At 41.2% G+C, this 16,485-nt stretch overlaps 1 protein-coding gene across 2 annotated transcripts in view; it reads right to left on the bottom strand.

Annotated features, from left to right (window-relative positions):
• Window positions 1-16,485, bottom strand: part of ZNF644 (zinc finger protein 644) — a 1,505,096-nt gene that overhangs the window by 159,762 nt on the left and 1,328,849 nt on the right. For both annotated transcript variants that reach the window (XM_044085655.1, XM_044085656.1), the window contains one exon: window positions 11,194-11,316. In XM_044085655.1, the coding sequence (XP_043941590.1) occupies window positions 11,194-11,316 (123 nt within the window). The remainder of the gene's footprint in view (window positions 1-11,193; window positions 11,317-16,485) is intronic.

Genomic DNA, 16,485 nt, shown 5'->3' with positions numbered 1-16,485 from the left:
GAAGCTGGTGCCTGCACAGCGGCTCCAGACCTATCCAAGGTAGAGACATTCACAGGTTCCATAGTAGAAGTATTTCGCGGCATACCGGACTCTGAATGGGTTTCAGTAGAGGCCTGCAAATCTGAAGTAGCGGGCATCAGGTGCTGCGAAAGCACTTCACTGAGTACCGGCGAACTGGCAACTAGCTTAATGGAAGCATCGTTGGCAGCTTTGGACCTATGCAGTCTGTGTCTGTCTTTATCTTTACGTTTTTGCGGAATGTAGGTAGTCGGATGGCTTACCGAAGCCATTTCTGGATAGTTAAACTGAGTGCCAAAATAATTTGCTGCAAAAATAAACCGACGACCAATAGTCCGTGAGTTGAATAAGGCACAAAACCGACAGCGAGGTACGTCGTTGTCTGGGCCTAAGCAAGGAATGCAGTACGAATTAAAATCTTTATGAGGTATTTGCTTTCCACGGGTAATACAATTGTTAACTTTTACCAACATCGGTTAAGAGCAAGAAAAAGGATCCCCAACGGGGTACTTAGCTTTTTTTTGAAGACTTTGGTTCTGAAACTCAAAAATTTCAGGAGTTGGCCAACCAGCATTTGCAAACTGCTTCTGCTTCGGGCACCGCGTGGCAAGAAAGACTGATGTAATGGCGTCGGCTACATGTTTTATACCCCTGATGACCTGATGCATTGGAAGAAGAAGAGAGCATCCGATGCAGGACCCAAGACATTGATATTCAGGCCAGTTGAAGGCTACCTGCAGGCAGATAACCCAAATGTAATTACTGCAACAGTGAAACACAAAGAACGAGTGAGATTTTGGATTCAGATCCTTAAGAAGAACCACCACCACCATGCAGATTACTATATTCATAAGGTAGGAGAAAGTATTCTATGAAATGAGAAAACATGAGAATGGAGAAAGTTGCTTTTGCCAATAGGGATGAAGGCAAGTAGGGGTAGAGACAATAGGTAAGAGGGGGCTGGAATTTAGTGGAGCAAACTGGCAAAGGAATCAAGCTACTGGGAGCAAATAACTACAGAGGGAAAGTTAACAGAGTGGGATGAGGCCATGACGATGTTTGGACTGCAGGCTGGAGACCGTCTTTCCTACTACAGATCAATATCAGTGTATAGGCAAAGAGAAAGGGGAAGGGGGAATCGAGCTAAAGACCTGTTTGGGTGGAGTTTTTTTTTAGCCGAATGTAGAACAGAAGCTGCTGTTAAAAAAGGGATAATTAGTAATGCATACAAAGTACTGCATGACAACTGTAAGAAAATCAGAAAAGGTTTATAAGAGACCACTGCAGGGACATATGTATGGCACCAAACGTGCAAGACCTGAAGGTTAAGGATCTTTCCTTAGAAATATCTGCATACATGTTTTTATACCCAAAGCAGATTTCAAAGAATTTTACCTCTAGTGAATAGAAATGTTGGCGGTGTGATGGGGAAAAAGAGGTAATTGAGAGCATATGTTTTGGGAGTGTAATGAGTAGGCATATTTTAAAAATTTCCTATGGAGTACTCTGTCAGAAATATTGTGCGAGTAAATGGCTGTAAATAAAGATATTTATTTATTTATTTTTTGGGCTGGGATACAGGGTCTAAATTATCTATACATAGTAAGGCTTTATTAACTTTTAATTCTATTGGTGGCTAAAAAAAGCAATTACTAGTAAATTAAATCAAAGCCTAAACTAACCATACCTGAAGTATTATTATAAGAGATAGAAAAAACTTGAAGATGGATCTTTAGAAAAAGGACAGAGAAATTTCACAGAAATAAATGGAAAATGTGAGAACAATAACTGCAGAATAATATTCAGGAGGTGGAGTGAGGTTTAAAGAAAAGAATTCAGCAATTTTGTAGTGCTGGACTGTGTCAGAAAAATATGTATTAATGTGTGCGTGCTTAATGCTAATTAGAAACTAAATAAGTTAACACGTTTTTCATTCTATTTTATATGCACTGTTTTATATATAGTTGAGTTTCATATGAGACTGAAAAGATGTTTTTTGAAACTGCAGTGTGCTTTCTGAAACTTGCAAGATGCCCTCTGACCTAGTAATTGCTAGCACAGCAATATTCATGTTTATGCCTTTTGGAAATGTACTTGAGAAGCAGGTGGTTATCTGCTAGGTCAGGAGAGAATGAATGAACAATGCTATATCCTGTAAATGTAATGATTTTAAACAATCAGCTGTTCGAAGTATGAGAACATGTGCAGCTGCAGAAGTTTAGAGATAATATAGACAAAGGATTGTTAGAGAAATGAACTACTTGCTTTGTGCTCGAATTAGCCATAGTACCTTGAATGATAACATTGCATATATCTAACCGGTGGTAGCCAAGGCCACGTTGTTTTCCTTAGGAAGTTTCTCACAAAAATTGATAAATGAGCAGAACATTATGAAAGCAATTATTACTAAATGATGATGACAAAACTTGTGATTCACTACGTCAGCTTGGTAGGCAATGTCTTATTAGAAAGTGTATAAAAATGTAAGCATTTCCTGTTTCTAGTTAGACAAACTCTGTATTAGCACGTTTTTGTCTCCTTGCTGCAAGATTAAAGTGCCTTAACCTGAACCTACCGTGTTTTGATCATTTTTAAAGTATATTTTTCCTTTGACAGTTTGGTCCTTCGGACCGGAAAGTACCACTCACTCTAGGCCCAGGTCAGAATTGGGCCCGGTGGCATGTACCCGTACGGAGAAGTGGCCACATCGGCTCTTCTGTTTTGAAAGACCTCCGACATAATTGTCGTTCGAAAGAGGCCAGCCACTGTTTCTGATCTGGGATTGGAGGACGAGTCAACGTTCTGGTGGATCAACTCACGGAGGGTCAGGTAAGGAGGAATTTACCTTTTTTCGGTTTTAGATCAGGGACTTGTTACAGTACTGTTTTGTCAGGGAGATTTGCATGTGCAGATCAGGGACAAAAAGATTGCTGTCTTGTCATAGATCATGGAAACAGAATAGGTAGACAGTTATTCTATATAAACTGTGAAAAGGTGTAAAATCGTGGTACCACATGATAAGAAGGGTTACGTAACAATTTTTAACTTAGCTAAGGCAACATGGGAAATTAGTGCACGAAAAGTTCCCGAGACCCGTCCCTAACCGAAGACGTGAAATATATGCAATTACAGCGTACCGATAATGTTAAGTATTATACAAAATGGGTTGATAAATACAAATTTGATGGTAATTTAGATAAATCTTCACTTATTAAACTTGTTAGACAACTTAAAACAGACGTGAAAGGTCAGCTAAAAAAGCAACAACAACTAGGAGTCCCTCAGGCGGCTTGAGGAAGCAAATCGCAGGGAACAAAAGATTAAAAATTCAAAAGCAATGTTCTTAGATAAAGAAGATAATAACTTGGTAATAGCAACAGCCCCTCCTCCGCCCCCTCCGCTTCCCTTACCGGAATATGAAGCGAGTGGACAAGCTGATCCACCTCCGCTATACCCAGCTGTTCCTGCAAAATCAAAACCGTTTGTCAGGGATCCTATCGAGACCAGGTCTCGAACACGCAACTTGAGAGGGGATATTGAATTATATGAAATAAATAGAAATTCACAAGCTATGAGTGAGGAAGAGATATGTCCACTCACAGAAGTACCAAATCCACAGGCAGGACAGGATCCGACTCTTCTAGTATATAGACCGTGGACACCGGAAGACATCCAGAAAGCCACAGAGGGAATTCCCCATCCAAAAGTTAATTTTAGAAAATTCTTAGAAGACTTACAGGGCATGAGGTTAAGTTACCATTTGAATGGAGAAGAAGTAGAAAAAGTAGTTAGACAAATTGTAGGTCCAGATTGGCACATGATCAGTGGAAATTGGAATCCCCGTGACGCAGAGCTTAGACCACTCCCACATAGTAACGCAGAACTGGACAACAGAGTGAAAGGTCTGACAGACCGAATCTCTGAGAAATGGAAGCCTAGGGCTGATTGGACATGCATTAATCAATGCATACAACAAGAAGGTGAAACTGTTGATAGATATTATGCCAGATTATTAGAATGGTTTAATAACCATTGTGGAATGCAGGTACCTGAAGATCAAACACGATTCCCCATATGAGCAACAGTTAAAGAATGCATTCTTAAAAGGCAGTATTGCGCCCATTAGCAGCTTTATTACAAAGCACATGGTAGATCATCGTACAAGTAGATTACAGTCAGCAAGACATGCCGAAAGGCATTTTAATAGCAAAAAGAAAAAGAAAACTCAAGTATTTGCAGTAGAAGATGGGTCAGAAGTCTTTGTAGTACAAACTGGGAAGAAGGGTAAGAAAAATACCCAGGGAAACAAACAATCTGATAAACGATCAGAAGACTTTGAAGAGAGAAAGAAAAGGGGTGAATGTTTCAAATGTGGGGAAAAAGGGACATTTGGCAAGGGATTGCAGGCTAATTAAGAAGGTAACCACGGAAGATAAGGAGGGTGAGGAATGACTATATGATAGTCAAGAATCAATGGATAGGAATGAACAGGAAAAGACAAATGCAAATGTGGTAGCAAGGGTAAAGGATGTGATAGAAGGAATAGAGGATGTACATGAATTCATAGATAATGAAGAAAATGAAATTTTGGACTTAGCATTATTGAGCTTAGAGCTCTACTTAGCAGACACAAAACCGGAAGTTACACTTCTGGTAGAGGGGAGGGAAGTCAAATTTCTGTGCGACTCAGGGGCTTCACGGACCCTGATACATCCTTCCAAACTACCAGAAAATTCAGAATCACTAGACTACATATTAGTGAAAGCAGCTAATGGACAGCTGTATCGGGAGCCACTCTCCCACAACATAGTGATAACTGACCCTGTTTCAGGGATGACCCAGAAAAGCAAAACTGTTGTTTCTGCAAAATGCCCAGTGAATCTCTTGGGCAGAGACTTAAGGCAGATATTTGGCATAGCCGTAGTTCAACTATGCAGGGTATGGAAGCACAGCGACAAATGGATACTTTTGTAGTGCGACCGGAGGGTGAAACATTTTATTGGTACAGCCAGGACTTAGTTACGACTGGTCCAGGGGCAGTAACCGAAGAAATGATGAACGTAGCCATCAGTAAATCCCCCTCCCTTGACACTGATAAACAGCATTTGTTGCATTGCACTCTATATTACTGTAACAGACCAGGACCTGATAAAGAATATGAGCAAGAACTGTTTAGAAACCATGCTAATAGGTTAGTATTACGAAATTTGTACTGGGACACAGAAGGAAACAGTGTAGTAAGCTGTTCATTGCCCCAGGAATTCCTAGCACTTTACAAATCTAATCGATTACCACATGTAAGCTTAACTAAAGGTAGAAATTTGAAGTGGGCAGACCTAGGAGAAAAAGTCACAAGGTGGGAAAAACAGACAGAGTTAGAACTCTCTGAACAAGGAGTACAGAAGCAGAAATTGAATTGGATAACACAGACACACCCAGCTGTGCACTCACAGGCGAGTGAGGATAGCTGAGTAGCACTCTTACTAGAGGAAGAGGAAAAAGCCTTACGAGACATACCAGAGACTCTCTGGTCAACAGGGAAATCAGATGTAGGACTTATTCGTACAGCAGGACCAGTTACTATTACGCCAAAATCAGCATTCAGACCTCAAAAAAGACAGTATTCCCTTAAGAAAGGATGCAGAAATAGGAATCAAACCTATAATAGCAGCCCTACTTAAGGAAGAAGTCTTAATAGAATCTCCTGATTCACCATGTAATACACCCTTATTTCCTGTTAGGAAAGCGAACGGGGAATGGCGTATGGTCCAAGATTTACAAGCTGTAAATGACGCAGTTATACCCAGGGCACCAACGGTGCCAGATCCACACACTTTATTGAATGATTTGAAACCTCAACAGAAGTATTTTTCTGTGGTAGATATTAGCAATGCATTTTTCTCAATACCGATACACCCAGACAGCCAACTTTGGTTTGCATTTACATTTCAGGGGAAACGGTATACATACACGAGACTACCACAGGGATATTGTGAAAGTCCAACAATATTCGCACAAGAAATGGCAAGTAACCTGGCGGGATTTATCCCACCGAAAGGTAGTCAGATTTTACTTTATGTAGACGACATTCTGCTGGCAGCCCCCACGCAGAGAGGACACCATAGCATTACTACAATTTTTAGCGACTCAAGGACACAAGGTGAACAAAAACAAACTGCAACTTTGGAAAAAACAGGTTAAATACCTGGGATATGTAATATCCAAAGAAGGCAGAATATTAGATGAAGACAGAAAAACAGCAATATTACAAGCACCTAGACCAACTACCAAGAAGGAAATGATGTCCTTCCTGGGTACTACTAACTTTTGTCGGAATTGGATACCAAACTATGCTTTGGAGTCTGCTCCGCTGACTAATTTGATATTCAAAAAGCCGATGGCAGCACAGGATTTATTACAGTGGACACCAGAAGCAGAAACGGCCTTCTGCAAACTGAAACAACTGATAGCTTCTTCCTTAGTTTTAGGATTACCAAACTATCATAAGCGATTTTTTCAAACTGTAGACTGTAATCAAGGTTATATGACATCAGTGTTAATACAACAGCATGGGGACAAACAACGCCCCATAGCTTACTATTCATCACAGTTAGACCCAGTGGCGCGATCCTTGCCCCACTGTGTACAAGCAGTAGTCACAGCTGCAATGGCAGTGCAGGCTTCAGCCTCAGTAGTATTGTTCCACCCTCTCACATTGAGAGTGCCTCATGCAGTCGCGATTATTTTACTGCAAGAAAAAGTAGCATATCTTTCTCCTGCTAGACATCTTTCCTGTAGGACTATACTGTTGAGCCAACCTCATATGACAATTGAATGATGCACAACTTTGAATCCGTCAACCTTGCACTCAACCCCTGCAGATGGCAAACCACACTGCTGCCTGCAGGAGATTGAGCAAAAGACACTACCTAGAAAAAATCTTACAGATGTTCCCCTGGATGATGCCGAGGTGACATACTATGTGGACGGCTCGTGCAGGAGGGTCCTACAGGACAGAATCTAGTGGGGTATGCAGTAGTTTCTGATACCGAGATTTTGGAAGCAAAGTCTTTACCACACAACTTATCTGCACAAGCAGCAGAATTGATTGCCTTGACGAGGGCATGTACCTTAGCAAAAGGTAAGAAAGTAAACATTTTTACTGACAGTCAGTATGCTTTTTCTACTGTACATGTTTTTGCGCAGCAGTGGAAAAATAGAGGAATGATAACATCTACTGGTAAACCAATTAACCATGCACAATTTATTTTAGATTTGTTAGACTCTATTCAGTTACCTCAGAAAGTAGCTATTTGTAAATGTGTAGCTCATACCAAACAACAGGATAGAATTTCCAAAGGTAATGCGAGGGCTGATACAGCTGCAAAACAAGCAGCTTCAGAAGTTTTTCTTTTGAGTGAGGAATTACAACCATCTGAGATTTTAGATTTAGAAATGTTAAAAACAATGCAGACACTTACTACAAATGTAGAAAAACAAAAGTGGATAAAACTTGGAGCAATCCTTGAGAAGGGACTGTACATCTCCAAAGAAAAGAAACCAATCTTACCATCTAACTTGTTTAGATATGCAGCTTTGTTGAGCCATGGGCAGAGCCATGTCTCAACAGGGGGGATGGTACAGTTAGTGAATCGAGTGTTTACAACGTATGGATTTACTAATTACACAAAAATTTTTTGTGCAGCATGCCATGTTTGTAACAAGCATCATGCACAAGGGGCAATGAAACCTAAGCAAGGGAGTTTCCCTATACCACCGTATCCGTTTCATACTATTTGTATGGATTTTATAGAACTGAACAAATGCGAAAATAAGAAGCACTGCCTTGTCATTATAGATATGTTTTCCAAATGGGTGGAAGCTTTTCCAACTAAAAATCCAGATGCAGCTACTGTTGCAAAAGTCCTTGTTAAAGAAATTATTCCTAGATTTGGCATACCGGAAAAGATTTATAGTGACAATGGCACACACTTTGTAAATCAAACTATACAACAACTTAGTCGTTATTTCGGGATATCGCTGAAAAACCATTGTGCATACCACCCTCAATCTGCAGGATTAGTAGAGAGGCATAATGGGGTGTTGAAGAATAAACTTAGAGAATTGATTAGTGAGACACAAAAGAACTGGGTGCACTATTTACCTCTGGCAATGTTGTGCATGAGAACTGTTCCAAATGCAAAAGGGTTAACTCCTTTTGAAGTTCTGTTTGGGAGGGCATATTATACACCTCAATGGAAACCTCTCATGTCTGCAGAGCGGGAGGCTGACAGTTCACTTGCAGGGTATATGAGGCGATTTTTGAATAACAAACTTTTGCAGTTAAATTCTGTTTCAGATAAAGAGCAAACTAAACCATCGGAAGCAGCAGTAGCCCCAGGCAACTGGGTCTGGGTGAAGATAGTGAAGAGAAAAAACTGGAGTTCTCCGAAGTGGGAAGGGCCGTACCAGGTACTACTGTCGACACCCACTGCAGTCAAGATCGTGGAGCGAGTGTCCTGGATTCATCTGACACACTGTAAACTGGTTAAGAACTTTGAACTGGACAAAAACCTTGTTACTGTTCTACAACGAGAACAAAATGACCAGGTATAGAGCAAACAGAGACACTGAACAACCTCAGAAAATTGACATGATTATTCTGGTAGCTATACTGATAACATTGTTCTTTTTGTTGTGGCCTTTCCTTTTTCCTGCCACAAAAGTTGAACTGATTAAACGTGATGAGCCGAACATAGACTGGCACCCAAACTTTAACACTTATCAGGCAATTACACGTGTGTATGCCGAGACTTTTAATGTTTCAAACTGCTGGATCTGCACAGCCATACCAACGGCATACGGGGGGTTATTAATGACTGCAGTCCCCCCTAGGGGTCAATGAGACCTGGGAAAATCTGGTTTATGATACAGTATCTATTAAAGCATATGATAAGGTAGCACTGTATTTGCCTGTGACACAAAAGGGAATTGTATGTTTTTATAAGAATGACACAATTCAAGTGGGTTGGAGCAAGTGTAATGTGACTGTACATTATAAATGTTATACTAAAGCAAACAAAATGGGTGGAACTTGTAGTTCAAACTATGACTCATTTCTTGAATCTATGCATAAGACTATTGACCAAGTGCAACGTAATCCTGTACTTTTTAAACAATCATCTGTAATAGATAGAAAAATGTTTCATGCAGGGCAGCCATTTCGTAACAAAGTAACTACTAAGGTAGAGGACTCTTATTTTGTGTGTGGTAAAAAAAAGCATATAAATGGTTACCTGAGAATTGGTCCGGCAGTTGTTTTTTGGGGTACCTGGTCCCGGCCATATGACACACTGCAGTTTTGCCTCAGGGAAATATTCGAAATACCTGAGATGTGGCCAAGAAAGCTGTCAGAAAGCCTGAAAATCCAGTGGGACAGATCGAGGCGGGCTGGAAAGACCATCATACTGTGGGTACCAAACTGACGCACATGGACTTGAGTGATGCTGTTATATCGTGGGCAGGCATATTACCTGCATATGGCGCAGTAAAATCGATTTGGGAGCTGCGAAAACTGTCCAAACTTCTCGAAGTAATGAGTAATGGAACTTTTTCTGCTCTTGAACTGATAACTGATGAACTGAATGCTATGAGAACTGTAGTGTTCCAGAACCGAATGGCTCTTGACTTCACCCTAGCAGCGAGGGGTGGTACGTGCGCTTTAATCAAAGAAGAGGGCTGTGCATATATACCACATCATCAACACGAGATAAATGACCACCTTGAGGTGATACAGCAAGTGTCGGCCATGACCAAGCCAGGCCCAAACCGTCTGACGGACTTTTTCCAGAATTTGTTTGGGAGGGTGGGGTCCCATCCTAATGAACATCCTGATTGCCATTTGTCTGGGATTGCTCCTGATAGGAGCTTGTATTTGTTGTGGTATCCCCTGCATGAAAAAATTAATCAAAGAATTTATAGATATATCAGTTTCTGAGACTATGTATCAAAGTACTGAACTTGAAGAATTGTTAGAATGTGAAACACTTTCATAAAGTTTTAAACTGAATGACTTTCTTAACTGCAAATCCTGAATGGAAGAGGTTAGGAAAAGAAACAAACTGTTTATTCTTTTTGAAAATAGAATTAAAAAGTATTAACAGGGGGGAAATGTCAGAAAAAATATGTATTAATGTGTGCGTGCTTAATGCTAATTAGAAACTAAATAAGCTAACACGTTTTTCATTCTATTTTATATGCACTGTTTTATATATAGTTGAGTTTCATACGAGACTGAAAAAATGTTTTTTGAAACTGCAGTGTGCTTTCTGAAACTTGCAAGATGCCCTCTGACCTAGTAATTGCTAGCACAGCAATATTCATGTTTATGCCTTTTGGAAATGTACTTGAGAAGCAGGTGGTTATCTGCTAGGTCAGGAGAGAATGAATGAACAATGCATTATCCTGTAAATGTAATGATTTAAACAATCAGCTCTGTTCGAAGTATGAGAACATGTGCAGCTGCAGAAGTTAGATAATATAGACAAAGGATTGTTAGAGAAATGAACTACTTGCGTTGTGCTCGAATTAGCCATAATACCTTGAATGGTAACATTGCATATATCTAACCGGTGGTAGCCAAGGCCACGTTGTTTTCCTTAGGAAGTTTCTCACAAAAATTGATAAATCACCAGAATATTATGAAAGCAATTATTACTAAATGATGATGACAAAACTTGTGATTCACTACGTCAGCTTGGTAGGCAATGTCTTATTAGAAAGTGTATAAAAATGTAAGCATTTCCTGTTTCTAGTTAGACAAACTCTGTATTAGCACGTTTTTGTCTCCTTGCTGCAAGATTAAAATGCCTTAACCTGAACCTACCGTGTTTTGATCATTTTTAAAGTATATTTTTCCTTTGACATACTGATAAGTACAAAAAAAGAAAAGCTATGTGGTTTATAACGTATATAAATGGAAAAAATGTTAATATGGTTCTTCTTTTCTCTTAATGCGTGTTTGTCTACGTCTTAAGTAATAACAATACGTGTGTTTAAAAAATACCATTGGTTCAAACTACACTGGCAAGTGTACTTCAGAAACTGACATATTTCACAAATTACATGTCTAGAAAAAGAGCAAAAGAAAAAGAAATAAAACACTAGAAGTTATACCTGTTCCGGTTAAGAGTCCAGCCTGCTTTCTTCGCTCATAGGCGCGAAGATGGTTTGATAAACTAACTGCACTGGTAAAAGTGGCTTTGCAATATGCACATTTTCTGAGCTTCACAGGCATACCTATCATTCAGAAAAAGTAAATACAAAAAGCAATAAATTCTGTGAACTTAAGTAGCCATACACAAGAACTCTTGAATATACCACTAAAAAGCAGTGGCACACAATTCCTTCACAGTATTTCTCTTAGCAAAGGTGAACTTCTATTACCAAAACCTTAAAGACAACAATGAAGGCAATACAAATACTCAGTAAGACTGCAGTGAATATTTCTGGACATATGCTTCACCTTTTTTTTTTTTTTTTTTTTTTTTTTAACAATTTTACAAATGCACTGCGAGTGCTTACCTGAAAGAAACAGCAGAGGGGCACAACTTTTAAACTTATACATGACCGAAAAAAAATCTCTGGCTAATTAAGTACAAGGAGAAAAGGCAAAGCTCTAGTATTATCAGTATATTTCAATTAAGTATGCAATGGATGTGTGACCAGTAATAATGTGCAGTTGTTTTAATTTCATTCCTAAAGTATAGTGTGGGAGCACTAGTATCACTGGGACAAACATTTCAATACTAGTTCTGCTATTCGTGGCAAAATTTAGAGAGTCTGAAAAACTAAGCATTGTTTAATTCACAACAGAATCCAGATAAAAGTCTAAAAATGAAGCATCCCTTACCAGAAAAAAAGAATAGTTGTGTAAAAACTTACCATAACCATAGATGTCCTTCTCTTCTATGTTGCAGTATTCTTTACATATGGGGTTGTCTTCTGCCCTATGACCTGATGTCCGGCCAATAAACAAGAGCTTTTAATCACTGCCAGTATGTGGGATGCCGCATGTATGCTCTAATGATGTCAGCCATAAAAAGGTCTGCACGTTCCATCCTCAGGACAAGAAATCCTAGTGAGGAACAGTCCTAGGGGTATAAGTAAATAATCAAAGGAAAGAACAAGATGCAGGGGGAAGGCAGGAAGGACAGAATACTGCAAAGTAGAAGAGAAGGACATCTATGGTTATGGTAAAATGTTACTCAACTATTCTATGTCCTTCTATTCACTGTTGCAGTATTCTTTATATATGGTAGAGTACCAAAGTTTAGTAGGAATCTTGGGAGGTAGAAGGAGCAGAGGATGTACACATAGAAGAATCTTTCACAAAGCCATGGTGAATGGCTCTAGCAAATCCTGCTTTACATCTTCGTGTCCAACTTGTAATGGTTGGTAAAAGTGTGCAAAGAAGATCAAGTAGCAGCCTCCAAAATAGAATTAGTATCCAAGCCCTTAAAGACAGTCCCCGAAGAAGCAACAGATCTAGTGGAATGGGCTCTGACAGGAGCAGCCAAAGACTTATCATGAAACTCATAACAGAACACAACAGCCTTAGAAATCCAGGAGGAAATTGTTTATAAACAGGTAAACCCAGAGCCCTAGGATGAAAAGAGACAAAAAGTTGATCTGTTTTCCTGACAGCTTTAGTATTATCTAAGTAAAATCTTAGTTGCCTATGTACATGCAAAGCATGCAAAATCCTTTCACTAGAGGACTGAGGAAAGGGGAAAAAGGTGGGCAATTAGACAGATTGATTAAGACACCTTTCATTCACCACCTTAGGCTTAAAGGAAGGGTTGGTATGCAAAAAAACTCTGCCCTTGTGAAAAACCAAGAAAACCGGGGATGCCATTAAAACCTGAATCTCAGAAACTCTCCTAGCAGAGGTCAACTCTACCAGAAGTTCGGTTTTCCAAGTGCAAAACTTTAGTAGAACAGAAGCTGCAGGCTCAAAAGGGGCCACAATTAGCTTCTCTAAGATACAATTATGATCCCAAATGAGGTAGGACTGGTTTCCTGGGAGGCTTAATATGTAGGATGTCTTTAAGGAAAAGTTTTACCTCCAATCTGGAGGTTAAAGGAGGAGATAATTGCAGACAACCAGAGAGAGCAGAAAGTACAGTTGTGTACACTAACCATAAATGTATATGTTCAAGTGTATTCACTGTTGCAGTCATCACCTGTGGGTTATCGCTGCTGTGGTAGCCCTCGGGCAGCCCAAATACCAGCGTCAATGCTTTTTTGCATCGACTGCAGACGCCTGTAATCTGACATCAGGTCGTCAGTGCTATAAAACAAGGCAGCCAATGTCATTACATCAGTTTTTCTTGCCCTAACCCGTAAGAAAAACAAGGAAATAAGGAAAAATGGTCCTGGTGGCCAAAAGCCACCGTTTTAAGATTATGTACCCCTAGGGGAAGATGCTAAATGGGGGATGGAGGGAGGGAAACTAGGACTGCAACAGTGAATACACTTGAACATCTACATTTATCATGTGTACACAACTGTACTATGTTCTTCATGTTTCACTGTTGCAGTCATCACCTGTGGGAGGATTCCCAAAGCTGAGGAGAAGGGTGGAAGGAAAGGTTACAGTCCTAGGCATGGGTCAGCAGGTCCTGCAGAACTGCAGAGGCAAACCCTGCCCTAGACTTAGAAAAAAGAGGTAGGTGGTAATGCTTTGTAAAGGTATGGACAGAGCTCCAGGTAGCAGCTTCCAAGATGTCGCTGGTGGGGACCCCTCTGAGGAAGGCATTGGACGTGGAGGCTTCCCTAGAGGAATGGGTAAGGACAGACTTGGGGGGGGGGGGGGGTTCCATGTAGTCTGTAGCAAAAATGGATACAGTGTGATATCCATTTGGAAATGGGCTTCCCCTTTGCCCCAGGTGCAAAGCTGACAAGTAGCTGGTCTGCTTTTCTGAAAGGTTTAGTACGGTTCAGATAGTATCTGAGTTGTCTGTGCATGTCTTGCGAGTGGAGAATTCTTTCCCCCTTGTTTTGAGGGTTGGGAAAGAAGGTGCGTAGGTGTATGGCCTGGTTGTGGGTCACATCATATACCACCTTGGGCATAAATGAGGGGTTAGCCCTAAGGGAGACCCTGGCTGCATGGAAAATGATGAAGGGCTCAACAGCCATGACAGCCTGAAGCTCTGAGACGCTTCTGGTTAAGGTGATAGCTAGTAGGAAATCAGTCATCCAGGAGAGGTATTTCAAGTCTGTAGAACCAGCAGGTTTGAAAGGAGGTAAGGTTAATTTTCTAGAACATAATTCAGATCCCAGGGTGGCGTGGGGAGGCCTTCTAGGAGGTCTGATATTAGACGCCCCTTCTGAAGAACTGCTTAATCAAAGGATGAGAGAAGAGGGGTGGGAGTCTGAATCGTAATGGGCAGAAACGGCTGAGGCATGGACTTTAATACAGGAGAAAGAAAGGCCACTATTGAGCAACTTGGCTAGGTAATCCAAGATAAAAGGAATGGAAGGATGGAAGGTACTGGCTCCAGGAGCAGAATCTTTTCCATTTCCCTGCGTATGATTTTCTGGTGCTGGGCCTTCTGGCCTCTGTGATGATGTTTAGGACCTGTTTGCTTAACAGTGATTCCTTATTAGCTTTTAAGGTATAAGCCATGCTGAAAGATGGACAGTCTGTTAAGTCTGGGTGCAGTATCCTCTCCCTCCCCTGGGTCAATAGGCCTGAGATCAGAGGAAGGTGCTTGGGGGGGCCTGTAAGGTCAGGCTGCGCAGTAAGGGGTACCAATGCTGTCTGGGTCAATCTGGAGCAATGAGGATGGTCGGGTCTAGATCACATTGTCGAATTTGTATAAGTTCGAACGATGTAATATCGAACCCAAAAGGCCAAAACGCAAAAATAGCGAAGCCACGGCACATCGATTTTTTTCCCAGTGAAAAAAATCAGTGGGCCTTTTTCGGGGCTTTGCTATTTCCTCCACTGTAGTGCAATCTCGGAGTTGGTACATTTAAGTAGGGGATGTGAGGGGGCACAGCCCCCCACACTGGGGGGGGTCTGGGGAGCGAAGACCCCCACTTTAGTTTTAGTTTAAGGTTTATGTTTTCTTTTTTTTTTTTTTGTTAGGGAGCAGCGATTTTTTTCCCTGGGAAAAAAAAATCACTGTTCTGTGTGTTCATTATTGTGCAGTTTTGGACTTTTGGGTTTAATATTACATTGTTCGAACTTATACAAGTTCGACGATGTGATATAGACCCAGATGGCCTTTGGTATCTCCTCCCTTATTTTGATCAGTACCTTGGGAATAAGGGGCAGACGAGGGAACGCGTACACAAAGAGGGAGTTCCAGGGGAAAGTCAAGGCATCCACCTTCCACACTAGGAGGTGATACTCCCTGGTACATAACTTTTGCAGCTGGTGGTTGAGGTGCGAGGCAAAAAGATCCTCGTCAGGAGTCCCCCACTCCAGAGTGATTTGCAGAAAGATTTCCCTGTGGAGCTGCCATCCGTGGGGGTCCAGTAAGTTTCTGCTTAGGTGGTCTGCCAGGGTGTTGACCCCTGGTAGGCATTGGGCAATTAAGTGCTGATCCATGGAGGTTGCTATAAGCCAGAGACTCATGGCTAGTTTGCACAGGGGGTAAGATTGTGTCCCCCCCCCCCATTTGTTGATATACCACATTACTGTGGTGTTGTCTATTTTTATAAGAGCCCTTGGCTGAGATGGGGTTTGAAAGATGTCAGAGCCTTTTGTACTGCCATCATTTCTTTCTCACTGATGTGCAAGTAAAGTTTCTGGGCATCCCAAAGACCATGGGTGCACCTGTCAGCTAGGTGAGTGCCCCAAGCAAAGTTTAAGGCGTCGGTGGTGATGGTCTGGCCGGTAGGGCGGAGTATGAAGGGACGATCCTTGTTCCTGGTAAAGGCCTCTGCCCACCAGAAAACTCGGCCCTTATACAAGGGATCAGAGGGAGAGAGGTCTCTAGGGACCGAGTGCTGGCACCAAAGGTTCTTTAGATACCAATGAAGTTTTCTTATGTGAAGCCTGGCCAAAGGAATGAAAAGGATGCAAGATGCCATGTATCCCAGAGTTTGCAGGAACTTCCTCGTGGTCAGGTGACTTTTGGAAGTCAGCTGGGTAAAGTAAAGAGGCAAGAAGCTCTGCTTTTCTGGGGATAGGAAGGGCATTTGGGATGCTGTGTCTAGCAGAGCTCCCAAGAAAATGATCTTCCTGGTTGGATTTTGCTTTGATATCTTCTCATTGATAGTGAACCCTTGGGAAGTTAGGAGTGATTTGACAAAGAGAAGGTCTTGGTGCAGCTTTTCTTTGCACACTGCCTGAATGAGGCAGTCGTCCAGGTAAGGGTAAATCTGTATATTTCTTTGTTTGCAAAATGTTATGGCCGAGGTCAAGCATTTGGTGAATACTCTGGGTGCACTAGA

The sequence above is a fragment of the Protopterus annectens genome, chromosome 10.part0 (genome assembly GCF_019279795.1).
Source record: "Protopterus annectens isolate FY-2018-M chromosome 10.part0, PAN1.0, whole genome shotgun sequence".
Taxonomy (NCBI): Eukaryota; Metazoa; Chordata; order Ceratodontiformes; family Protopteridae; genus Protopterus; species Protopterus annectens.
This window is presented reverse-complemented; position numbering and strand designations above follow the sequence as displayed.